The sequence below is a fragment of the Rhea americana genome, unplaced genomic scaffold, assembly GCF_003343005.1.
Source record: "Rhea americana isolate MKP2758 unplaced genomic scaffold, rheAme1 scaffold_25, whole genome shotgun sequence".
NCBI lineage: Eukaryota > Metazoa > Chordata > Aves > Rheiformes > Rheidae > Rhea > Rhea americana.
In genome coordinates, this window is record NW_028186368.1 from 2,695,067 (window position 1) to 2,722,129 (window position 27,063).

The window sequence follows — 27,063 nt, forward strand, 5'->3', positions numbered from 1 at the left end:
AACAATACTATAGAAAACTGTTCAAGTATTAATCAATGTAGAAATAACTTCATTTATTTATGGGTTTAATTTGTGAAATTATACAAACATCTGGCCTTCCAGTATTTTAGAGAGGAAAGTCTCCTTTCCCACTAGACAGGTTGTTGCTTGTACCTTCTTTCTGTTGGTTCCTTATTGCTACAACAGTCTAGACTTTTCCAAAAGCTAATCTCATAGTTAGACTACACTTGCATTTTTTTGTGGTGTGCTAAAATCCATACGTAGGAGACCACACTTGCAGGAGGTGGGTAGAAGTTTGTGCTGAAAAGGCCTGCAGGAGGTGAAATTTGGAGCAGGCCAGCTGGGAAAGTTTGTGCCTGGGGTTCCAGTTAACATAGGGAGGCGGAGCGGGCTGGCACCCTGTAATCCATGAGCATTTGCAGTGGTGTCACTTGACTGAGGTCAAGATGATAAGCTAGCTCCTACTTGTGACGGATCCGATGTCTCAGGGAGAAGCGGCATTTGTAGACAGCTTTCTTTAGATCTGCCTTCCCAGTATGAGCTGCAGAGAGCAAAGCAGGTACGCAGAGCCAGATTTGGGGCATGCTGTTAGCCTCTGTCCCCACTTAGGCTGCTGCTGGCAATGTAGACATTTATAGTTCTTATTGAGGCTGACAAGATAGTCTTTTGTGCCCATTCCCAGTTGTCCTTCTTACTTGTCTTTTGCATGCAGCAGACCTCACAGAGCTCTCTAGCTGGATTTAAATAACTTTAATTGAAGTAGATAGAAAGGCAAAGAGTGTATGTTACAGACAGCATAAGTGACTGCTGGGGGGGGGTGGGCAAGGACAGCAGCAGCAGTATCACCAATCATCATCTAGCTAATTTTAATTTTCTGTTCTATAGGTAACACTTACAGCAGAGACAGATTGTCGATACGTGGCCTGGAGGAGAAAGAAGCTGTACTTGCTGTTTGCTAAACACCGTTTCATCTCACGCCTGTTCTCAGTTTTAATTGGGAGTGACATTGCTGAAAAACTGTATGCCTTGAATGACAGAGTGCAAGTGGGAAAAGGATATAGATACGACATTCGGTTACCAAACTTCTACCATGTTTCACTTCCGGAGACACCTATAATGCAGTCCTCTCAACACCTACAGAAAAATTCTCCAAGGCAGAAGTAACAGGTGTTACAAATTGTGACTCCTTCAGGAAACAATAGTAAAATGAAAAATTCTACTGTAATCATTCCCAAAATTGATGGGGAAATACAAAATGATGAAGCAGAAGAGCAGAAAGATGAAGCAGAATGAGACCTAATGAAGCCAAACTTGACTGAAAAGTGCCATTTACTTTAGTTGAAGTAGCTTGAATTCTTCCACTCCGTGTAGAGCCAGCTGGTTGGCTTGTACATTTTGACTAATTGTGCAATATGTTTAGTTTCTGTTGATTCTTTTGTTGGCCTTGTTACTTTTGGAGGAAAACAAATCATAGTAAGTTGGAATTTTACTGTAATTGGGGTAGCCTCTATGTTGAGCTTAAAAAAAAAGCACACTATTTGTGATCATACATTCTTAAAAATAATTGTCATAATGAAGTCATTTTTATCTTAATGCAACAATAAGTAAGTTGCRTTCAAAATATAACAACTTACTTGTAACATTTGCATTTATGCCATATGAACCTCATCTCAATTAACATGGAGAATATTACAGAAAATTGACTTAATGTCACAGACTAATTTTCTTTTCTTTTTTCTTTTCTTTTTTTTTTTTTTTTTTAAGAAATGACAGATTTTGAAATGCACAGCAATGTTCTGTAAAACAGAAAAAAAAATTCTGTCCCATAAGTGGTTGATTTCTCTCAGGCTATCCTAAATAGACATTATGTGAAAACAAACAAAAAGGTAATTGCTGGCATTTAAAAAGTAAAGCAGTTATAATTGCTGCAAATATATGTTAGGGAAATGGTTGTGTAGTGTTTCTGCTAGAATGTAATGCTGTAGTACCTAGATTTCAAAGGGGTAAGTGCCATTCGTGACATGTTCAATAAACACTGCCAATCAATAAACTGCCAAACCATTGGAGTCTGTTTTACAGCATGCTTTTTAGCTAGATTTGTCAGGAAGAAACAAATTAAGAAACAGCTGCAGCAACAAATACAATTCTTGTTTAGTTTCCAGGGTCACTTCTCTGTGCCTATGAAATTCTTGATGTAAAATGCACTCTCTCTCAAATTCTGTGATATTTTAATAATGTATGGGAGCACTAGCTCAAGCTTTGGTAGGAGAAAGTTAGTTTTGAACCTTGAGGTCATTGTGCCTTTGGGGATAAGTGTTTTGAATGTCTTTCCTAAATCACCTTCCTGCTTCTGTGCCTGAGGCATGCCAGTAATAATAATAACAATAAAAAGAATTATTATTATTTTATGAGATAATATTGCTGCTCGACAGATCAAGGTAGATCACATTTTTAATACTTAAAAATTGCTGGACTGTTTGGTGGGACAATTATTGTGTGTTTGTGTATGTGTAGGTATACATATGAGTTTAGATCTTTGGAGTTGTTAATGGAGGACCTAAAATAATGGTATAACCCCATGACTGAAAGATAATCATACAGTATATTTAACCAGGTTATTAGAAGAGATATGAAAACACTTGTCTGAATGTCCTTAGTGTAGAACAGATAATGTTGTATAAATTATGCTTTTTTCTTCATGTCCCTTTCTCAGAGAGAGAAATTTGCCTAACATAAGTTGCCTAAGGTACTATAACATGTAATGTGATAATCCCCAAATTGTGCTAATAACCCCTCCACATTATGTATTCTGTATTTTTTGCTTACTGTGTGAAGTCCATGAGTTACAAAGCTACTTTGTGTTGGTCAAAAGATAACTGGAAAAAATCGTGAAAGAAAAGTTCATTGAGTGCTATTAAATGTAGAGACTAGCTCAGGAAACAGCTGAGGCACAAATTGCCAGAGGCTGGGAGAGTATATGAAGGAAGCGTAACTGTGTGTACCCTGTTCCTACACTTTTCATTAGGGCATGGTTAGAGACAGGATAGAAGGCTAGGCGTCTCTTTCATATGACTTAGTGCAGTTATTCTCATGCAAATTCAGCAATGGATTACGATCATACCTTGGCTGCCTGTGGTGCTCAATTCCTGAAGTTGGTAAGAAGTGCAAGTACTCAAAACTTTGCAAAAAATGCATACTCTCTCATACGTATGGCCAGTTGCATTGAATTTTACATTCCAACCTCCACTTCATCTAACTAAGCTATTGCTAATTCAACATTCCATTTTCTGAAAAGCTTTTACACTGTTTTTAACAGATGATTCAAAAATATCCACCCCCATCTCTCATTCTGATAAAATACCAAGAATTTACAGATTTCTCTTGCTATAATGAGGCTTGGATCAATATGAAGTTTATACTTAGCATTTTATGAGTTAACAGTCTAGAAACATAAAATGACAAAGTCTCTTCTAGACTTTGGAGTAATATAAATCATCAGTTCATCCTTTATATTCTTTTCTGCATTGTTGGCTATATATGTTCAAATCCTTGTCCCATGTTTGTCTTTGAAAAATCTTGCATTAACTTAAATATGGGCAGGATTTCATAAAGCAGTATGATCATCTTGACATTCCAAGTAAGACCAAGGAATCCTGCCCACCCAATTTTTGTATCAAGTTTATATATTCTATTTAAGCTGATGCATACTACTTAAAAAGATACCTGCTGTAGAGTGTTGGATGCTCTACTATACACTTAGGTGAATCTTTTTTTTTTCCATGACTAGTATGTGCCTTAGTTTCAGCCTAGCTTCCAACTGTAGACCCTTGTGATGCTTTTTCTGGTAGACTCATTTGCTATCAGAAATCTCTGCTAGGACACAACTGACTCATTTTCTGAACATGCTCTTAGCTAATCTTGTTTAGCTTTTTTGCTAGAATGCTTTTCAGAATTTGTGTCATTTTAAAAAATCATTTCCAGTTTTTTAGCATCTGTTTCAATCATGACCAGTAGAACATTTCAGCTATAGAATTCAGGGCATATATCTACAATAATATAGTATACACAAAAAAAGCTGGAAGTCAGACAGCAAGACCTCCCCCACCCCTAACTTTTTTTAATCGTGACAGCTCTTCTAAAATGCACTGTGGAATACACTCTGGTATGTGACTTATAAAACAATATTTTGGGTGATCTGCATAATTTACCTAAATAATGAAGTACTCAGACTAATGAAGTACTCAGACTGATATCAGTGAAACAATATATTTTTTTAATACTATCACATACAGCCAGTCATAATCTATACATTACTAAACACTTCAAGCAAGATGAATCTCTGACTTGAGTTCATCATTCAATTTATGCTTTTATTACTACTCAGGAATAATTATCAGCGAGGTGGTCAGGCTCCTTACTACTTAATTTAAAAAAGAAGAAGAATTGAGTCAGCACTGCTCTGTGAAGTGAGGACACTATCGTGGATCCTTTTCTTTATCTGCAATGGTTTTCCTTTAGTCACATCATAGTCTTCGAACAGTTCCGTTAGCTTCTGTGGGATTATGTCTAGATTTGGCTATTGCTACAGGTGAGAGTGGCAGAGTCTGGTGCGCATGGTTCTCATTCATCTGCATGCTCATTCATCTGCATCAGTCAATCCACTAGCGTTTGCAGAATTGAAGTGAACTGAACTTCTTACAGATTTATAAAGGAAGGGCTTATTTTAAACTGGAATTGTGGCAAGCTAGTCTATTGGATGCACCAATGTATTTTAAGATCTTCAAAGCTTGTCTTGCCTATTTATGGGGTTTGGTGGCAGGTTGACTGTAGTCCTTTTGCAGAGTAATGCATGTCTGGTACATGCCTTAAATAAGCATAATGCTGACCCTGCAATTCATTTGTAAGGTAGTAGTTGCTTAACAAGTAGTAGCACAAGTACAGGTAATAGAATCTAAGTGTTTTCCACTCCAGCACACAACTCCATTCAATACAGCAGAACCACAAGGGTGATAGAGAATGCATCTCTATGTACTATTATAATTAATAATGCCGTGCAATGGAATTTCTAAGCACTTAATGCAAGAGATGATTAGTTTATGTGGTCGCCTATGATAATAGGGGGTCATGGTAACTGAGGAGGTCCATCAGTCACATATTCAGAAATTAATTGTCCTGCAACAAACCAGAAACTACGGCATAGTGTGATCAAAGGAAACTCAGTAATAGAAATCATATATCCTTATAAAATGATCTCTGCAAAAAAAAAGAACTGGGAAACCTGAATACATGCTTGGTTGAATTTGCATAGTTTTACCTCACCTTGAAAAATGCCTATATTTTCAGTAATTAAATAAATGTTGATGCCACATTTTCAGCAAAAAAATTCCTCTGCAATATTGAATTATTGTAAATGATAAATATAATACATATTTAGACTCAACATGCATAAAAATTTAAAGTTTAATTTTGTTTCATTATAGAAACAGGTCTTGCAAACCATCTCTTAAAAATTCAACAACAAATCCATAACTAGATCAAAGAAGAAAGCTCTTTAAATAGAAAAAACAGAAATGATCATCTATTTGCTGAATTCAGGGCAATTAACAGAACAAATGTTTTTCTTCCTTTCTATTTCTGCAATAATGGTAAGCATACTTTTTCCCCAAAATGTTACAGAACAGATACCTTACCAAGCTGATTTAGTAATCTCTTTTGGAAATACTTATTTTTATATTAATATGCATACAAATACAATAGGTTCAAGTTTCCCAGGAGAAAGCATTTTTCTTTTTTTTTCTGTTTGCATAATTCATGTTAACTTTTGTGTAGATTTTTGTGTGTTTGCAGTTTCTCCTTACTTCTCTGCAGGAGGCAGGAGCAGTAAAAGCTATAGGGTGCCTTCTATTGTACTGTGCAAGCTGTCAGAATTAATTGGTTAAAAAAGAAAAGGATGGCTGAATAGTGCTTGAATAGTCTGGTATTAATAATCCACATTATTAATACCATAAATGAATAAACACAATGGTGCTGAAGAACTATTTGCTAACTCACTCTGTTATTTTAACGTTTACGGTCTGCCTCCTCTGTTCAGTGTGAATCAAAAGAGTTAATGGAACTTACCCATGTAAATAACGCCACCTCATCCTGGTGAATCAAACTGTGTAGGTGGAGCTTCATAAGTGCGAGTGTGTAGGAGAAAGGCAGCACAAGCACATCATGTGAGATGTCCAGACGCTCGCGGAGGCTCAAGCAGCAGCTGGAACTTCAGGGAATGCTGGCATCTCTCCACACGRGTGTGCAGCGTTAGGCTTCGCATCCAGAGTCCTGACTGGCAAAGCCTTTGTCCAGATTAGCTCTGCAGATGGAGTCTGCTAGCAGAGGTTTTCAACCCAAATCGCCATTCTGCAAACCACAAGTGTTGTTAAATGTTAGTGTTGACCAGGAAAAAGGTGGGACATTCCCAAGAACTTAAGGGAACAGAAGGATATTCTAACAATTAGTCTTTTGCTGTGGGTTCCGTAAAATTCAGTTGTAAGCTCCGTTGCAGCTTCTTATTTAAGGGATCTGTGGTGYATTGTGGGGATTGTACTTTTCCCTACCTTAGTGGGGTTTTTGAAGATAAATATATTAAAGATGATTAAGGCACTGAAGTCTATAAATAAACAAATTCAATAAAATAATGGTGGCAAATAGTATTTTAGCAGTAAACCTTGGAGCTTTTGTTGTATCTGCAAGTAACTCTTCCCCCTAAACTTGTTTAAAGCCTGAGCCTAGGAGTAACATGTTAAGATACCTTAGGCTGAGAAAGACACTGAACCCAGACATCCCATTTCGTGGCTAAGTGCTCTAACCATATGACATTTATATAAAAGTGGGCAGCACCATCATCTTCTCTAGCAACTGCATTTTATAAGAGAACATTGAACCTGCTCAATTCTGTGACAGGATGTGTTTGGGTCCCGGTCTTTAGGAAGGAATTGTGGGTTAATGATAGCCTAAGCAGATAGAGGCCTGCGTGGCGCCTGGGCTCTCCATAGGATCTCCATAGGGAGACACACATTTGTGTTTAGTGTTTTCTATTTGTAGGTTTTACTGGTTCATAAAAAGCATACAGGAATATCTGAATACCCAAATCTGCTTTTTAGACTTCTAGGGTCCAACACCAGGACCTTAAGGACTTGGCTGCATGGGTGGGACACTGGAAGGTAAGCTAGTGATACACTGTGATAAATGCAAAATAATTTATCCCTCAATGAGAATGAGGCAATCCAGTTCACAGCTTCTAGAACGCACAARTGTGAACATTAGCAGTTACTACAGAATAGTTAGTGTGCTGGAAATCTGTTCTGTGCTTTGCTCATTTAACTTGTTCTGTGAAAATCTTTTAAATTTTTAGTGAATCAAGTTGTAGCAGATATTCTCTTTTGCTAACAGATTTAGCTTAGAAAAAATAATTTGAACACTTATTTGGAATATGAAGAAAATTTGTCCTGTTTCATTTATAGAAATGTAGGATTCTCTCAAATGACATTTTTAAACAGATCTCCACAGTGAAGTATATGGGAGTACTTCTTAAAAGCCTGGCATACAGCACAGCTCTTCGTGATTTTTACTGGGTCTCCATTTTCTTGTTCACTTCCAGCTTTTCAATACACATAGTGTCCTTTCAGTATATGTTCGTATTTTAAAAAAATAGTGAATAATTATAAATAGTAGGAAAAATTACAATAAATATTGACAATCTGAAATCAGATACGGAATAGAAAACATTTCTATTCTGTTGTTTGTTTTTTTTTTTTTTTTGGGGGGGGGTTTACAAAATCATAGTGCTTTTCTCTTTACCGTAGTCATTGCCATTTTAGTTCTGAAACTGTGCTTTATATAGTGGTATATGTATTTAAGCTAATATTAGATGCAAAAGCAATAATCATGTATAGAATCTGTGTATGTTGCAGTATGTATTGTTATTTTTAACCCTATGTAATAGAGTTTTGTTTGTTGCTTTTTTCTCTACAAAACAAAGAAATCTAATAAACATTATTCAGTAGACTGTCTTATTCATTCGTTCAAATTTGAGGGAAAAGTTTTTTTAAAATCCTTGTTTGATTTTACTCTCAAAGATCATTGCAACAGTAGAAAGAAACAGCTAAGATAGGCCACATAGCCTCGGCACACATTTTAATACAATCAATATGCAGGCGAGAATTCAGTCCAGCATCTGAATCTGCAAAGCAACATAACTGAGGTGTAGAGTGAAGGCAGGACCAGGCTTGCCAGAGCAATTGTTCAGTGTTGATTGCAACAGGAGCAAAGTATCTTTCTGAAATGGCAGAGAAGGCACATAATGCCATCAAGAAATGCAGTGGTTGAACTACTATCTCCATCAGCCATGTTTATGCTCAAGCAAAAAATATTTCAAAGACTTATTTAAGACTGCTAAAAAGTGCACAGAGTACCCGTGCTTCATCTTCAGGCTACATCAGCCTGTGCACTTGCACAGGGCTTGGCCATTCCTGTTTTGGTTTTTTGCTCTTGATCTTTTGTTCCAAGAATTCATTTTGTGTTACTTTTTTCACTGGTATCAGTAATCTGGTCCTTCACAGGATTTTCAGTTTTCTCCTTACCACTTTTTTTCTTGCTATCCTCTCTTTACACCTTTTAGTAAAAAGAAATTAAACTGAAAAATGTTATCTCATGCCCATTCTCAGTTCTTCTGAGTTAATCTATTTACCTTTTCCTCCCCCTCAGAATGTGAAATATTTTCATTCTCAAATCCTACAAGCTTTCTCCGTCACTTGTTCAAATAATTCTGTAGGCTCATCTTCTACCTCTCTCCATGTCCACTTTTTTCTTCATTCTTTCAGTTATTTAAATTAGTTTTTTGAATCTTTCATTTATATTCCTTATTCATTTCTGTCTATCCTTCCAGAGATTATTTAAACACTTGTCGCTTAATTATTTTTTTTCCTCTTGAAATAAAATCATAATTACTGATCAATAAAAGAATAAAAATCCTAGAAAAATGCAGTTTTTAATCAAGCAAATATGCTAAGTCCTGGAAATTCAAGCCTCGCCTTCATTTTGCAAGAACAATCCCTGGCAAATATTAAAACACACAACTAAAAAAGACTAATATTACAAGAAAACTTATTTATTGCAATTTTACCAACACCAGAAAGTACCCATACATCTACCATGACAACAACTGGAATTCTTTTGTTTTGCATGGGCAGTCACATGGACTAAGAAAAATTCACAAAAATCTCTGCAAAGAGAAATTGTGAACTGTGGTTAAAATTGATTTCCTTGAGGATGAGCAGAGACAACTCTGTATGATCATCCTGAAGGTTTTTTTKTGTGTGTGTGTGTGTATGGAAGTTCTCCAAAACAGCAAAACCACAGCCAGTTCAAACAATGCTGCCAAATCTGCTGTAGTGGGGACGCTTAAGGAATGGGATACCACCCAGCTAGGGAACAAACAGACGAAATGCAAGAGCACTGCTTATTACTTGTCTTCCACTGCAATTACGTGTGAAGTAAGAGCTGCCTCACATTAACYGAGAGCAACGTGTTGATAGTAACTTGAGTCCTTCACAATATTCCTCTATTTCCAGAAACAAATAGGCCAGTTCTGGACAGACTCCTTGTTATTCCTCGTTGTTGTTAGGGAGCTGCCACAGCAAAACAGTGACAGCAGTGCCATGACCCCTGCCTTACAAAACTGAACAGTTTTTAGAGCAGGTCTTCTTTCTCTTTTCCTTTTTTTTGGGGGGGGGGGAGAGGAAGGGGGGAATCATGTGATTTAGGTAACCAATACTGAACAAGCAGAGCAGGCACTTCAGAAAACAGTCACAGAAAATGCACCTGAGAGCAGATCATAGTTTTGCATATATCCATAGCAATCATTCACTGAGCAATTTCAAATAATGAACATACAAATTAAATTGTCACCATCATAGGTAATTGTCTGAATGATCACAGGCAATTCAGGAACAGGGATAATTGCTAAACATGATTGGATAAATTGTTTACTGTGAACAGTTTAGATAACTTCAATAGCAAACAATTTTACTCTGCCCTTACCTCTCCTGATTGGGTACCCTTTGGACATATCTGTGACAACCAGTACATCTGTTAAAACTTGGATATTTTGACAGATCATTTTAGAAGAAAGCTGGCCCCTGGCTCTAAGCTTGCAACAACCAATTATTATACTATCAGTCAGACATTTGAAAGGCCCAGGATATGATGTTTTATACCTTTGTTTTAAAAGAAGTTCACAAGGATAGATTTTCTTGTATAAATAGGAAATACTCTCCCCGTGGATCAGGCATTGGAAAAATTGCTGGACTATATACCTTACAATATATCAGAAAGTGACTGTCCAGTATCTGAGGTAAAAATGAATCAAGACACACACACTCCTCTTAAATAACCCCATGGATTATTAAAGAATTGAGATAGCATTTATCATTCACAATCTCCTCCACACAAACTTCCTTATAATAAAAAGTAATTCTAGATGATGCATTTGGATAAAATCAAAATAAATATTTTCCCTGGGAAAATGTGTAATACTTCACAGTTATAGTACATAATTTCAACATCTAGTATGGGACTCATCTCAGTGAAACGTTGCAGTTCTGAACTACAACTAGGATCCCTCCAGTAAACAGAAACATACACTGCTAGCGTATTTCATCCCACTTCAGAAAGCTGTCAAACATACACAGGATGAATTACTTTCTGAAAAAGCCCCTTTGCATTGTCTATAGAGGGAATTTAAGAGATTAGTTTAGATTTGGTATCTTTTCTCTTACAGATGTTGGTACTTTTTCTGGAACTATACATAGAAACATTTCATATACGTGTGTGTGTATATCCACACACACGTACATATAGCCATATATGGACATATCTATGTGTGTATGCTTGTACACATGCATGCGCACATGCACACACACATTGATCTTACATACTAGAGACCTTGCCATCATCTCAAGGTAGCTGTGTTAGCTCAGAACATCCRGGACTCAGGGTTGCAGCAAGCAAGTATACAAAGCATTCATTTTTTCTAGTGAAAATTTTGCCTGAAGAAGGTTGTAGAATTAGTTTTCACTTGGAAAAGGCAAACAGTTTATGCCACCTGCAATTTTATGAAAATTACTTTATAGTCTGCTTAATAAAGTCTTTCAATAGCTTGTTGCATCCAGCTGAGGAACAACAGATGTTAGGTTATATTGTCAAAGATCACAAAGCAGGTTGACGGAGATAAGGAGCAAAACTGAGTAATCTGCAACATCCATGTGACATCTTCTACTGTGGACCATTACTGCAGCAAATAAAGAAGCAAAGAAATAACTTCAGCTATCAAGAGTTTTATAGCCAAAGAAGACAGAGGGAAAGTCTGCATCAATGAACAGCTGTAGTGCCAATGCTTAGATCTGCCTCTACTAAGTAAATGCAGGGATCTGGCTATTTGAAGCGACTCCTCACAAATGTACAAACAAACAGTTTTTACTTCTTGCCTCTGTCGAATCAGCTTATATTAGCAGGCTTCAATCAACTTGTACTTTATTGACATATATAGGAGGTTAACCCAACTAATTGAGTCTTCACAGTGGTTTAGCAGTAGAACATTAAATCAACTTAATTAAATCAGTCCTTCTCATGTACGTGAGACTTTGGGTTAAGAGACTAAATTTTATTTATGAGAYGTTGTCACATATATGACATTCTACTTGGAGAAGCTGTTATCTATAAAACTAAAAGTTACGTAAAATTAGTATCTCCATAGAACATTAGAGCATTATTATTGATAAGATAATGGTAAGACCATAGAGTATTATTCATGCTCCATAGACCATTAATATCTCTGCAGAACTATGTACTATTCTTTACAAATTTGATGCTAATCATTCTATTAGAGAATGGTAGGTCTTTCCTCTCTATTAGTGTATGTACAAGACTGGATCCATCAGAGCTTCATCTTTGAGGGCCAAGCCATAGGGGCAGTTCTCCAACCTACCTTTGTTTTCCTCTTTCTGCTGACAGCAGTACTAAATATCACCATCTAAATTATCTACTCAGTTATCTACTATAGCTCTGCTGTGCAGGGGAAATGACATTTAATGAAGAATATACTGAAATACAAAGATACCAAGAGACTAGCTCTAATCAGGAAAAAATTCTACTCTTTCATGTGGCTGTAAATACAATTAGTTAAATTGTTAGGTTTTTCTAGTCACTGTGATTTTCAATATTGGGCTAAACAGCTTGGTGTTTGTCACCAAGGCTCTCCACAAAAACGGAGATCTGGAAGGTAATGAGAAAAGTACAAGAGACTAAATTTTATATGCTGGACTAGCAAACTAGCACAAGGCGCAAGTAGCATGGAAAACTGTATTTTTCCAGTGCATAGCATTCAGTAACTTGTTTGAAAATGCTGACATGTCAGACTAGATTTGCATAGGAGCTGTCTGACAGGCTGCTTTGTGCTGCTTTTGGAAGCAACTTGGCCTTGTTCCAGCAAGCATAGCTGAATATTATCAGTCTCAAACATATGCTAGATGCTATCTCTGGTAACCATTCCCATGGCCATATGATCTGAGTTGTTCTTCCTACTCTTCTTCCAGCTCACTTACTCTGCATACCTCAGGAAACAGGGAATACATCCCCAAACTTGACTGGTCAGTCAGTGGAAACACAGTCTCAAATCAAGTCCTTCATAATAAATATTCACAATAAAGTTTTTAAAATTGGGTCTTACACCAGCAGCAAGATTCATAAAAGCCCTATTTGCATGGCACGTATTAGGAGACATATCCAGATCTCTTGTCCAAAATGTAAAGCCAAGAATAACTATAACAAAGCCACAGTCTCCTGGGACACATGTTGACCTGTATGTGTATAGACAGCTACTTCAAAAATAATTCAGGATCTTGTATTCTTCTTTCCAGAAATATGTAAGTATAATGCTGACCATATACTCTCAGCTGCTATAAAAACGCACTTTGTAGCCAGCTCATCAGAATGTATTGAAAGAGATTTTCTCCCTTTGTAGTCTTCATTTATCACTAACAGTCAGGCTTAGGGGATGGGCTGGAATGCCCATACACTTTATCTGCAATACCTTTCATCGCTAGATGATACACATCAATATCCTGGAAATGAAGGCACGTTAGGCAGCTGCTCAGTCTGTCCTGTAAAACTGGTAGCGCAAAAGCATTACAGACAATACATCAGCATCAACAGATAGGGCACAAGTGGCCATCTTCAGAAACATGTCATTTCTGGGAGCTGTAAAACTGCCACATGAGGAAGCTCTGTGCCATTTCTTAAAATATTATGCTCATGACAAAGCAACCACAGAAGGTGCCAAGCTGAGAAGAACAGTTTAATAAATGCTATTGTGACTCCTTGACTCACCATATAGGGAAAATACTGCTTGCCACTTGTTTAGGTAGAATTCAGCTCTCCTAATTTTAACCATCCAAAAGCTAGGCACCTTGCCCAAGCTCTAAGCTCCCTCCACAGTGAATGGAGGCATCTCTGTGGGGTGATTCATGCCATATATTTTAGTTGCCTTAGTTGGGCACTCCTCAGTATTCACAGGTTTCAAACTCGGAGGGAACAGAGTTGAGGCTTACAGTCAAATAGAGGCACAGAGAACCAGGGCAGCTTTTTTTTTTTAAGCATCCCCCACTATAGCCTGCTCGTGGGGGCCAGGAGACGCGCAGATGACATGTTCGAGGGGAGCACAGCTACTGGAGGAAGACTTGGACACTCTGCAGTGTTGGAGCACCATGCCCAAACCTACTGAAATTCAGCTCCCATGGCCACTCCATGGCAATGGCATGGAGATATTTGGAACAGGCTGCTTGTTTCTACCACTTTTACTGCATACCACAGGATRAGGTGTCATTGGCCTGCTGGGAGCTGGTGCTGCACAACCTGTGGTGTTAGTGCCACTGTCCCCAGTACCAAGGGATGCCAAGACCATGTGGCTGGACTGCCCTGGAGAGCAGCCACCAACCATAGGTCCCACTTTCTCAGGTCCCCTCGGGTCCCCCCCCTTCAAGGGGAGCGTCTTGGAGCCCTCAGGCCAAACCCGCCACACACCCCACAGCACCACACCACATTCCTCACCTCACAACACACCACATCCCCCCACCCACACCGCCACTTCACCTCCCACCGCCCACCACACCGCCCCCGCAGCCCCCTGGGGCCGCGGGAGGCGCCTGCGCGCTGCGGGCGCTCGCTGCCGGCCGCGGCGCTGGCGCCGCCCGCAGCCTCCCGGCGGCTTCTGCCTATTTTAGTCACAGCGGCGGCTCGGTGGCCGCGGGCGGGACGCGGTGCGGCGCCGCGGGCTGCCGGGGTCCCGGCGCCCTCCGGCCGGGAAACTTTTCCGCGGGCGCCCGGCAGGGGGCACGGGGACAGGTAAGGGGCGCGGGCGGGCGGGCGCGCCCGCGGGTCGGAGGGGAGCGCGATGCGCGGCGGCTCCTCAGTGACACTTGGTGCCGGCCCCCCCGCCGCCCCGCCCCCTCCCCACGCCGCTGCTTCCCGCCCCTGGAGCAGCGCGGTCCTCACGCACTCACACTGGTGTTACTGTGCTCCCAGCCGCTCCGGGACCTGCGGGGGTTCGTCCCTTTCTTTGTTTTATTTAGGCGCTCTCTATATTTATATAGATACATATTAAAAAAAAACCCAACCTCGCTGTCACCGCCGCCCAGCAGGACCCCCCCCCCGGCCGGCCCCCCGCTGAGGTGTCTGCCCCCTCCCAGCTTCCCCGTGTTGTAGCCCTCCCCGTCCCTTCCCGGTATTAAACCTGCCTTTCACCTCCCCAGCCTGCCCACCTCCACGCTCCCCCTCCAACCTCTGTGTCTGTTTTGATTATTTTTTTTCCTTTCTNCCGCAGCCTCCCGGCGGCTTCTGCCTATTTTAGTCACAGCGGCGGCTCGGTGGCCGCGGGCGGGACGCGGTGCGGCGCCGCGGGCTGCCGGGGTCGGCGAGCAGCGGCGCCGCGTCCCGGCGCCCTCTGGCCGAGAAACTTTTCCGCGGGCGCCCGGCAGGGGGCACGGGGACAGGTAAGGGAGCTGCGCGCCTCGCTTCGTCCCCCGCGCGGCGGACAACCCCGGGCCGGGTAAGGCGTACCGGTGTGCGGGCAGCTGGCTCCCGGGCACGGGGGAGCTCTGCCGTTCCGGGAGGCGGGCGGGTTATCCCGAGCAGCGCACAGCCCCTCGCGGCCGGCGGCCGTTAGCGAGGGGAGTCCGTGGCTGAAGGCCTGACGGGGCAGCGGGCTGTGACTAGCGGTTCGCCGGGTGTCCGCGGCTAGATGCAGACAGCAGGCGCACCCGGTAATTTAGATTTACCTTTCCCCAAAGTTGGGGTTTTTCCTTCTTCTCGATCGCTGCTTAGGATGAGTGAGGTCCTGCTGAGCTGTAAGAGCTTGCTGGTTCTTGAACAAGCCGCGGCGCGGGCGACCGTTAGCCGTGCGCCGCCGCCGCCGCGAGGCGACCGTTAGCCGTGCGCTGCCGCGAGGCGACCGTTAACCGTCCCGATTCCCGTCCCAACGGCTTGTGAGGGAGGCTCGAGGGTGGAAAACGCCGCCGCCGTATTGTGGTGCCGGCGGTGATTTCCAGGTGGGATCGACATTCCCGTGTACTGGGAGCCTGGCGGTGTTTTGTTGTTGTTGTTGTTTTGTTTTTGCTTTTTTTAAAAAAGCGTTTTATGTTAAACCTCTCGCAGTAGGTAGCATCTGAGCAGAAGTGTTCATTGCTGGTCTTGACAAAATATGTTTCATGGATCCCAGAATAAACTCTTAAATCGGCAAATATTCGTGTCTTATTAGAGGTCCTAAACTGTTGAGGGCAGGCTGGGGGGTGTTTTCTGTTTAGAGTCTTTGAGTTTTTTAAAATGATTTTTCTCTGAATTCCCCCTTTTCTCTCTTTCTCCAAGATCTACAGTGTTTATATTTGGGGGGGGGGGTAATGAAGAATCTGCTTTTCAGTATAATCCTGTCACACTCAGCATTCCCTTTTTGGGTTCTCTGAAGCTTACCAGGTTTTGTTGTGCACATGTAGACACAGTTGTCAAGCCCTAATCTGTGCGCTGTAATAATAGCGCAGTTGGGTATTTTTGAAACAGTTTTGCTGATGTTGTTGCGATTTGTGTGTAGAAAATTCACCATCTTGGCAATGTCTCTTTTGGGGGGGATTTAACTTATTTTGTTTTTTTAACAAATGATGTTTTTCATGTTTGCATGCTGCGGATTAAAGTCAAGCTCCAATTAAACTGGAAGAAAAAAAAAGGTTACTGAGTGACAGTTGTGGCTGCACCCCTTGACAGGATTTTTTCAGTGCATCTCTGTAATGTAGTCCAAACACAAAATAAGCTCAATTATAGTTATATTTCCAGGGTCTATAGTACAGCTAGTACATAATACAGCTTATTATGTTGAGTATATAGTAGGAATGTTTGTGTTAGTAAGGATATTTTTGTTAACTATGTACAATGAATATATTGGGGTTTTTTGTCTAGAATAATGTGTAGATTAACACTAACAAATTTTTACGTTTACCAAATGGAAATGAAGTTGCCCCAAAGAGCATACTGAAATATATCTTTTCTTATACCACTTTCCATTCATTCCTACTTCATTATAAAACAGAAATTGGTAACTTAAAGCTGTAAATAGCTTAATTATACTATCACTAATGATTTGTCTTCAGTTCACAAAAGCAAAGAAATTATTATTGATTGTCTAGATTCTCAAGGCGGCTTTTGCACTGCAAGACCATAGAAAAGTAATTAAAGTTCTGGAGGTATGATAAATTCTTGAACTTGATTCTATCTTTAGATCGCATAATGCATCTCCACTTCAAAGTCATGTAAACTTATTCAAGTAAGGCTTAAAAAAGCTCACTTAAGCAATACTGAAGGGTATGGTTGTGGGCTACAAGTGTTCTCAATAAAATAGATGGCAACTGGAGTTAGTTTCAGAACAAAAACAAGTTACCCAAGTTGATATAGGACAGTACAGAGTAGCTATCTACTTTAAACTCTTCTGTTCTGGCTATGTTTTGTGAATGTTGTGTAGACATCCATTAAAATGTGTGTGTGTATACATGTGYGTATGTATGTATGTAAATATATATATATTTAGGCATTTTTACATCTGTGGATTCAGGGACTAAATAATTCTGGGAATGGTTTTCGGAAGCTTGATGTCTTGTATAAAGATGTCCTGATTATAGAAAAATCCTACAATAAACTCACCTCTGGGGAGTGGGGGGGGGGGAAAGGTGTTTTAAATAAAAAATCATATTTTTGGACCTCTTCTACGAAGTTCACATACAAAGAATTATTTTAGTAGGCTTTGCTATTAACTAYAGTAATTTCTGATAGGTTAATATTACAGTGTCACTGATGAGTTTTTTCCAGTATTTGTTCTTTTTTAATGTTTGGACAATAAATTGCTTGAGTTACCTGTCAGCTGTGTTTTCCAGTTCTTAATTTGATAAGTCTAAATCCATATGAAGCCACAATTACTTTAGTGGGTATTAAAAATATTGGTTTTAATTGTTTATCTTGCACACCGTAATGTTTACACTTCAGGTGACACTACGCCTCCCATTTTTTTCCATAATTTTTCCAAAATGATTTGACTGTATTGCTTATATCTTTAGCCTCTTACATTAACATATGCATGTCCAAGTCTTCTATTATGTTAATCTTTCCTAGAAATAATCCTAAATAAATGTCTGATTCCATACTTCCAAAATAGACTTTTGGTACCGTGAGATACCAGAGCACTACTGCGCACTCATCTGTTGAACAGCAGAGTTTTGTCAATACTTCAATATTACTGGACTGCAATAAAAGTCGAGTCTCGTCTAAAAATTGCAGTTACTGCTTTCCATATTTGTCTTTCTAGTGTTATCTATGGATAAATACCTTAGATAAGAGCATATAATCATGTATGCCTGCTTGTTGGTGGTAGTTTTCAGTCAGACTCCCTAGCTGAAATTCATGAGCAGTTCTTAGGAGCCAGTGGCACTGTCTGTCCCTGTGTCATTTGCAGATAGGATAAATCCATTTCTGCAAGCTTTTAAGATATCTTAACAGAGAAGTTTTGCAGCCTTCCATTATCTGTTTTCTAGTGTGTCACCAGTGCTGCAATATTTGTGAGTAGTAATTTAGCTTCAGCTCTAATTATATGAAGACTTTCATGTATTAAAGAGAAAGCTTAAAATAGACATGCCCACGTTTAGGCTCCTGGGTTCTAATTTAGATAACAAAGTAGGTCACCCAGACTCTCATTGAACATCCTTTTTTAGCACTATGGACATTTAAAGTCTTTTACTATAAAGTGACTTGATCAAAACCTGTTGGAGAGACATCTCTCCAGTATGATAATTTTGGATGGTCAGTGGTGGCCTTAGTATCTGTGACTAGCAAAGGGAGTGTTGTTTTGGCCCGGTTGTGAGGTGAATGAGAGTATCGTTTGCCATGTAGTTGACTGGGCTTGTTGGATTTCTGGTCTTCCAATGTGTGGTTCTTTACAGCCGAGTATAAAAAGAGTTAGGTAGCCTTTATTTTCCCAACACTACTGTACAAAACTTTCTATTAAAAAAAAAATATGTTTCTGGAAAGCTTCGTGGATTTGTAATCAGAYGCAACTGAAATTACTTGTTAGGCCCATTTTGATCATAAGTAGAATTGATAGCCTTATGACTGTGTATATGAATTTAGTTGTCTTTATTTGTTTCATTGCCAAATGATGGCATATTTAGTGATACTTCTATGGCAGATTATTAGACAGATGAAGATACAATGTATAAAGATACAGAATTGATAGCTTCTTGCAAAAGACTTAGAGCATGGTATTGTTTGAAAACAGGAGCAACAGGAGCGCAATCACAAGATACGGACAAGATGAGCACAAACGTTGTTTTTTATCCAGAGTTAGCAATGACTTTCAATTTATGAGCACTTTAAAATTCCAGTCCTGCAAATTCTTACCGACTCTCACACTTACTCTGTGTGAATGGTTTTGTTAAGTCAATGGAACTGTTCTTGTTACTCTAGTTACTCTATTCTTGTGTAAAAACTGGAGAAAAATAGGAACATGTTTGGATGATGYATATATAGTAATCAGACCATGAATTTGTTTTGGCACTATAGTTACTGGTACCATAACTATATAGAATTTCTTTATGCCAAAGAACACACACTTCAGTTAACCATTGTAGAAAGACTGATGTAGGAGTGAAAAGAGAAAGGTGAGTTTGTTACGAAAGAAATGAATATATTGTGTATTTTAGTAAAAAGGAGATCTTCTTTTGCTTTGAAGATCATTTCTATCCAGAAACCATGTGTTATGTCCATGCTAGTATTTGATCCTGCACTGTGTCTCTGCAAATTCTGTGGCATGACTTACCTGTGACAGGCTATAGACATCTGAGGGGAACTGTAAGAAGGTTGAGTTTTTCTTCATGATTTCTTTCTTCTCACTATTACGGGAGCTAGCTTACTTAAAACTTGCACACAAGTTGATAGAGAATAATAAAAAACATGGATGAAACTAAAACAACTCCAAATTCCTTCACAACCCAACAAACAGTCTCAAATGACAGAGAGATACTAAGTATATCCTAGATGGCAAGAAATGTTAAATGTATTAATCATGACTTGAAAGTCTGCTGAACAGATTAATTATGTGACAGTAAGCACACAAGACAGGGACATGCACTGTCTCTACAGAACTTTACATGAAGGCAAATCCGTCTGTGTTAGACATTATGGAGTCTGTTTGCTCACTGATACATGCATGTATTTCATTAATGAGAATCAAAGCAGAACTCAGTATAATCTCTATTGTTGCAACAGTAGGGGGTCATACATACATACTTTGCTGGAAATAGAATTCTCTCTTGTTTTTAAGAGTCTTTCTAGAAACAGTATTATTCCTGTAGCTAGAAATTGGTCTTTATCTGTTCAAAAGACATTCTGGACTGCTAACACTTTCTGGGACTACTTCTAACATTCAGTCCAGTTCCTTACAGAGACTAGCTTTTAGGAATTTAAAGGTAATATCTTGAAATTTTCCAGTTTCTCGTACTATTTTTTTTAATGGGAATCTTTTTGCTTTGTTTTTGGGGGGGAGTTTTTTTTTTCCTTTAATTAAGCTGTAAAGAAAATCTGCAATATTTATTATTACCAGGAAAAATGCCTATGTATTTTTAGATTAGAAATCAGTTCTTTTAACTGGCAAATTTTCTCCAGGAGTTCCATGGACAGTCAAAGGTGTTGCCAGTCTTTCAGGGAAATCAATTGGTCTACCTAGCACAAGCAAGATTTGCAGCTTTGTCATAACTTAGCAACTTGGATGTATCCCTTTTTGATTTGGTACTGTCTGATCAACTGAGAGGTGAAACATTAATATTTACTTACTGTTTTAAAAGGCTAGAGTAAGGGTGTTTTTTGTTTGGAGGGGTGGTTTTTTGTTTATTTGTTTTCTTGGTTGCTTTCTTTTTGCCTGCTCTGGTTAGTAAGTGCAAGATCATATGTTGCTTAGGGGACATCCAGATGATTCTGCAAGAAAATCAGAAGATGAGACTGTCCTTGGTTTTGATTTTTATTCAGCCAAACAGCATGAGTTCTGCCTGTAAGAACTTCCATTCCTTATTTAGAGGAACAACTTTGTGTGTCATAAAGAAGATTTACATGACATAAGCTTTTTTGTTTGTTTGTTTCCTCATTACAACTCTTCTGTAGGTTGGCAAATTCCCTTAATATTTACTTTGCCTAAGATCATGGACCCATTCAGTAGGTGGCAGATCAAAATGCAATGTCTATTCATGTAGGACTGGGAGAAATACACAGGATGTCTTAATGAGCAATTGAAGTTATAGTAGCAGGTGTTCAGCCAATGTTGTGTTTATGCATATGGTTGAAATTTTGAATTATACCCTTCTTCAAGCCTAACACTTACATGAAAAAGAGATGGTAAAACATTACTGAGCTATGGATTTAGCTTACATTTTTTAAAGTATTTGTAGAATTTCCATTAATGATAATGGAGGATATACAGTGGAAAGAGAGAAAACACTAAAATCTTTGTGCATGTCTAATAATTCTCAGTTTAATGCACAGTCATTTTTCTCTTTCTTTTTACAGGAGTCTTCAAGATGAATACCACAGCCATTAGCCCACTCACTGTTACTCCACTAGGTTTTGTTCCAGACTTAAAAAATGCCACCCTTGTGCCTTTCAATGAGACTGCGTGTGAAAACTGGAGAGAGATTCATCATCTTGTTTTCCACGTGGCAAATATTTGTTTTGCAGTTGGACTAGTTATTCCAACTACTCTGAATCTTCATATGATTTTTCTACGAGGCCTGCTGACCATAGGTAGGCCAGTTTTCTGGAGATCTTTGCAACCTTCATGTGGTAGAGATAGCAGTTAGGGAACATTGTAGAGCTGTTTTATGATGAAATTCCAGCATATATTCATGGTCATTGTATTTTGCTGAAGCTGTTTTTGGTGTAAGCGTAGTTCTGACCCTGACTGACATTATCAGGAAAAGTTAGATATATCTCCAGACTTGTAACATTTTGTGAAAATAAAATTAACAACTCAAACCTATGTAGATGTTGACATAAAAAATAGTGGAACTCATTTATTTCAGACCTGACTGGCTGCTTACAATTTGTTAGGCTCTGAATCATAGTTAAGTCTATGGATCATTAAGACCATAGTTTTAGGTTTCATGTAAATACTGGGACTGTGCATTGGCTAGTACACTGGCTTAGTGCATCTATAATACATAAGGTTTTCCTTAAGAAGCTTAATAGCTAGCCCCAGATGTTCTTTAAATGTGGGTTCAAACCCATGGCATTTGCTGTTCTTCAGTGCTATTTTCATTTCCAGTTTAAAAATAGTAGTTTTCAGTATAGAGTGAAATCGGAGTTCCTTTGAAATTGGTCAGGTTTCTTCCTTTACTGTGCGTATCTCATGATGCAAAAAGACTTTTTTTTCAGAGGAGATGTTAAATTTGGCATGTTTGAGAGTAAGCAAGCATGGTATTATTTGTAGCATTCTGGCAGTTCTACAATTATTTCAAAGCCCCTGTGCTTTGTGTGGAACCAAGCCTTTGTGTTTGAATGAAAAAGAAATGTGAGGCATTACAGTGTACGAAACACCTGTAGAAACCCAGGTGTTACTTACTAGTATCGCAACACAGAGGACGATCAAAGATCTTTTTTTTTTTTTGAGTGAGAATGCTTATTTGTGTAAAAGTATGTATATCAGTTGTATGATAGAACTTCTATAGTTGAATTTGCAATGATCTTGCTGTTTCTTTTTTTACAGTTATTATGGGATAATTTATTAAAACAGACTTCACTAATGACCAAGGGTTTCAGCACTGTAAGAACTTTGGTCTGTGGAATTCTCATTTAAAAACAGAAGGAGCACTGCACATGCAGAGCCTAACTGTTTTGGACTGTAGGTCTTTTTGCATTTTGAACTGAGAAACACAGAATCAGAATTTTTCAAGCTGAGATGGCAGCTGGAAGCAAATACATTCTGTGAGCAGCAGAAGTAATGAAGCCTGGTTTCCTGTGGATTTAAGTCCTTTGTGCAAGTGTCCCTGCCCAAGCTATATGTGGCTCCACTGWAGCACCCCTCTTGAATACCCTCAGGCCTTGTATTCTCCTATCGCTTATAGTGTAATCAATCCACTGATCAGAGACACTACATTTTAATTATCTGGTCAGTATATAGTTGCTGCCTGGTCAGTCAGCAACCCAGATAGAATAGATAGATACTGAGTTTGCATTGTCTTCAGGGAGAAAGGGGGAAAAGGATGCTAATTTGGTATCTTCTCCCTTTCCCTGTCTTCCTGTTTGCATCGAACTTACAGGAAAATATATCTGTGACCCTGCATTTCTGTTAGATGTGGCTGAATTTGGCCAGTTTGTTCACAGTTATTTGGGATAGACTGACTGGTGCATAATCTGTCATCTTATGAATTAGCATTTATAGGCTAAAAGTAGTAATGCTACTCATACAACATGCTTTATCTTGTAGAGCAATTGTCATTATTCAAGGTGAAGTAACCAAAAAAGAAAAAGCGTTTAAAATTCTCTTTGGCATACAAGATAAATCTGCTTCCTACTGTGTGTTTGTCACATGCAATGACAATGATTCCTTTACATTTTCAAAAATATAAAGCATGACTTAGCAGATATTTTTTCCAACTACTGCTTACTAATTAGATATGAATGTTCCTGAAACATATAATGAGGGTTCATTTCTCTACTCTTGTTTGTCTAATTTATACAGTACTAGTAATAAAGTTTTGTGGGTTGGTTAATTTTTATTTTACTGAAGATACAGTTTTCCCTGCATCCAACTTCTCCTTTATTTTAGTAATAGACTATCATGATCTGTACGTTTCTGCTTTCCCCAGTCCTAATCAGAATTCTTGTTCCTCAGCATTGCAAACCTGCTGAGGAGCTGTCAGTGCCTGTTTGTAGTGTTATAGTGAGGGGCTCATAGTAACATTACATGTGTTGATATACAGAACCTAATTGTAGTAAAGCTTGTAGCAATATATTGCTTTTCAGTGTAATTTAACTCTTTGTAAATGAACAAGTTTTTGATAGCTTTGTAAGAAAGTATTTATTGATCACTGATATTTATCTTGCTATTTTAATTTTTACAGGATGTGCATTGTTCATCATTTGGGCTACACTCTACCGTTGTGCCTTGGACATAATGATTTGGAATTCTGTTTTTTTGGTTGTCAACCTTTTACATTTTATATATCTACTGTATAAGAGAAGACCGGTATGTATAACAGCCAAATTCCACAAGTTAAACGTAGTAAAATGAAAGAAGAAGGAAGTTTTGCCCATATTTGTTGAACAAACCTATGAATGGATTTACACAGGAGTTCTTTCTGAGTCAGCTGTGTCAGTAAAGAACTAGACCTTAATATTTTTTGCTGAATCTGATTCAGTACATAATTTCTTATTTTTTCTTACCTGAAATCCATGTTACTTAAAAATTATGTGAATTTCAGAAGTTACTATAAGCTGGTTTGGGCTGCTTTGGTAGTAGGGAAAGGATTACATAGTTCCATGGCAGAAAGACATGCAGGCACAACTAACTGAAATGTGGTTTAATTTTTAGTTTTGCGTTCTGTGTGTATTTGTTTTCTGTCATTTGATCCACCCTCCCACCCACAAGAATACATGTGATTATGTGTTCTGAAATAAAATCCTATTAAGATATTTCAAACTGAGCATGCCAAGATAGTATTTTTTTTTTWAAGACTAGGAATTTGGAAGGAAGCAAACTTTCTTATCTGACTTTTTAAGTCTTGAACATTATCTGTGGTTGGAAGGAGACTGAAAAATAAGTGTCCAAATAGACTATTACTTCAACACAGAAACAAATTTTAATGTCCATCTATAAACAGTCTTCACACTCTTTGTTCACAAGTGGTTTGTATATTTTGTATGCCATATTTCCTTTAAATGAAAATGAAAGGTAAATGAGATGCTACTCCCTTTCGCAGACATCGGTTGGACTTGGGATAGGCAGGAAAACTGGGTAAGATCTTGGAAGAGCAATGTTAAGCAAGATGATCTTTTCTTTTTTCTGATTTTGTGCATTCATTGAGTCTGAGGGCCATATTTGGGAATTTTGCAACGCCTTTTTTCCCTTTAAAAGGGTGTATTGAGATATCATTCTTTAAATGCATCCTGAGAATATATTTGAAATACATATTAAAGAAAGGATTCTTTTCCCTGTCTTCAKGTAAATATATATCCAACAGAAAGTTAATTTATTTTGTTGTTGTTATTCACCCAGAGTTACATTCTGTTGTTATTATTCACTCAGAATTACATCTTGTCCCTGCTAAATGATTAGCAACCTGGCCTTCTGTTGGTATATATACATCCAAACTAGATAATCTTTAATGTAATATTAGCTGTTCTATACTAGCAAAATATTAATGAAATGGTAAACATTCAAAATGTTAATATTAGATTCTACAGTCTCCAAAATCTAAGGCAAAAGAATTTGCAGTGTGAAGGATACAGGAGTATATTTGGGTCGGATGATCAGGTTTTCAGCAGAATAACTCTGCTTAAAATCATATGCATTCCAGAAGTGTGCAACTACTGGTACATACATACACACACACAAAAAAAAGGCTGCAAATAGCTCTTTACCAAATCAGAGCAGTCTGTGCGAGAAGGCAGCTAGGAAATTGGCAGTCTGCTCTTCTCCTGGCAAGACAGTATAAAGCTTGACCTCTCTTTAGCCTACAGGATAGTTTAAAACTAGCTAGAGTGATCTACTATTAGATATTTAGATATGTATGTATAGTAAATGTTTCTAGTTGTCTAAAGTACTCTCTACCTCTCAGAGTAATTTTCATAGTTAAAGGGTAAATTTCTCTTTTGTTTGTGTTTCCAATGCTGTTATTTTAGAAGTCTGTTCAAACCACTGTGTCATCACCAAGATACAATAGTGTGATGAAATTGCACTGCATTTTTGCTGTCCAATTTCATGCTGTCCAAACTATCACACAAAATAACAGTTTTGATAGTGCAGAACCAGTGAAGCCAGATGCTACACATCTGTGTCTGGAGGTAGATTTTGTGTGTGGATATTTTGGTCTTTTAATATGAGGTGAGCTCATGTTGCATTCTTTTTCCTCAGTGAAGACACCAAGATAGTGTGTTTTGTTTCTCTTCGACCCACACACTGATTCAGCCTTTTAATATTGTCTTGAGGCCTCTAATCYTTTGTCAAGTGTGACAGAAAATGGCCAACAAAGTCAGAGGTTTGGAGTGCACAGCTAATGTAAATTAATCTTCCCCCAAAACAAGCCTTAAAACTAATCTGTATTTTTGAATTATGCCATGTGTTCCTAGTACATGGGTAATGGTTTTCCAGTTCACACCCATCCAGTACTTTCCAAATGACAAGCGACAGATTACTGGAGAATAGAAGAGCATTTTGGAGGAAGGCACACTGTGGTGTGGTTAGTTTTTTTTTTTTTTTTTTTAACACTCCTTACAATGTGTAAAGCAATATAGAATAAAGCAGAAAAAAAACTCTTTTACCTACTCTGATTACAATTTTCGACATAGTTTATGGTATGCATAGGTTGGATTTTTCATGCGTTGTAGTATAGACTTCATCACATAAAAGTGTCAGTTTTTTTCCAAAATTGCCTAGTAAATTTGTTGGCAGAATTATTTGTAAGCATTTGGATACCACAGTGATAGTCATGGATGAAGCACCCTATCGGTAAGGTTGAATGAAGGCATAATCACAGAATCACAAAATGGTTGAGGTTGGAAGGGACCTCTGGAGATCATCTAGGGCAAGTCCCATGCTCAAGCAGGGTCACCTAGAGCATGTTAGACAGGATCACATCCAGGCGGGCCTTGAAGATCTCCAGAGAAGGAGACTCCACAACCTCTCTGGGCAACCTGTGCCAGTGCTCTGTCACTCTCACAGGRAATAAATTCCTCTTTATATTCAGGCGGAACTTCCTGTGGTTCAGTTTTTGCCCATTGCCTCTTGGCCAGTCGCATGGCACTACTGAAAAGTGTTCAACCCCTTTCCCTTGACACCTTCCCTTCAGGTACTTATACACATTGATAAGATCCCTTCTCAGTCTTGCTTCTCCGGTGTAAACAGGTCACAACCTTTCCTCAGAGGGGAGATGCTCCAGTCCTCTGAGCATCTTTGTAGCCCTATGCTGGACTCTCACCAGGGCTGAGTAGAGGGGCAGGATCACCTCCCTCCACCTGCTGGCAACACTCTTCCTAATGCACCCCAGGAGACCATTGGCCTTCTTCGCCACAAGGGCACATTGCTGGCTCATAGTCAACTTGTTGTCCACCAGTACTCCCAGGTCCTTCTCTGCAGAGCTGCTCTCCAGCAGGTCAACCCCCAGCTTGTGCTGGTGCCTAGGGTTATTTCTCCCTAGGTGCAAGACTCTGCACTTGGCCTTGTTGAACCTC

The 27,063-nt window shown here is 38.9% G+C and overlaps 1 protein-coding gene and 1 long non-coding RNA gene across 6 annotated transcripts in view; one reads left to right on the top strand and one right to left on the bottom strand.

Moving 5' to 3' along the window:
- LOC146594777 (uncharacterized) overlaps positions 1-15,573 on the bottom strand; it is a 16,815-nt gene extending 1,242 nt beyond the window's left edge. The window contains exons 1-3 of one of the 2 annotated variants that reach the window (XR_014896104.1): positions 15,375-15,573; positions 6,121-6,402; positions 691-734 (exon numbers count right to left, since the gene is read on the bottom strand). This is a non-coding gene — a long non-coding RNA (uncharacterized LOC146594777). Of the gene's footprint in view, positions 1-690; positions 735-6,120; positions 6,403-15,374 lie in introns of those variants that run through there. The other variant, XR_014896105.1, reaches the window with a different exon arrangement.
- Positions 1-27,063, top strand: part of POPDC3 (popeye domain cAMP effector 3) — a 52,314-nt gene that overhangs the window by 2,787 nt on the left and 22,464 nt on the right. The window contains exons 1-3 of one of the 4 annotated variants that reach the window (XM_085306926.1): positions 14,965-15,089; positions 21,184-21,417; positions 23,736-23,860. In XM_085306926.1, the coding sequence (XP_085163052.1) occupies positions 21,195-21,417; positions 23,736-23,860 (348 nt within the window). In that variant the 5' untranslated portion in view covers positions 14,965-15,089; positions 21,184-21,194. Of the gene's footprint in view, positions 1-885; positions 2,067-14,964; positions 15,146-21,183; positions 21,418-23,735; positions 23,861-27,063 lie in introns of those variants that run through there. The other 3 variants (XM_085306924.1, XM_085306927.1, XM_085306925.1) reach the window with 3 other exon arrangements.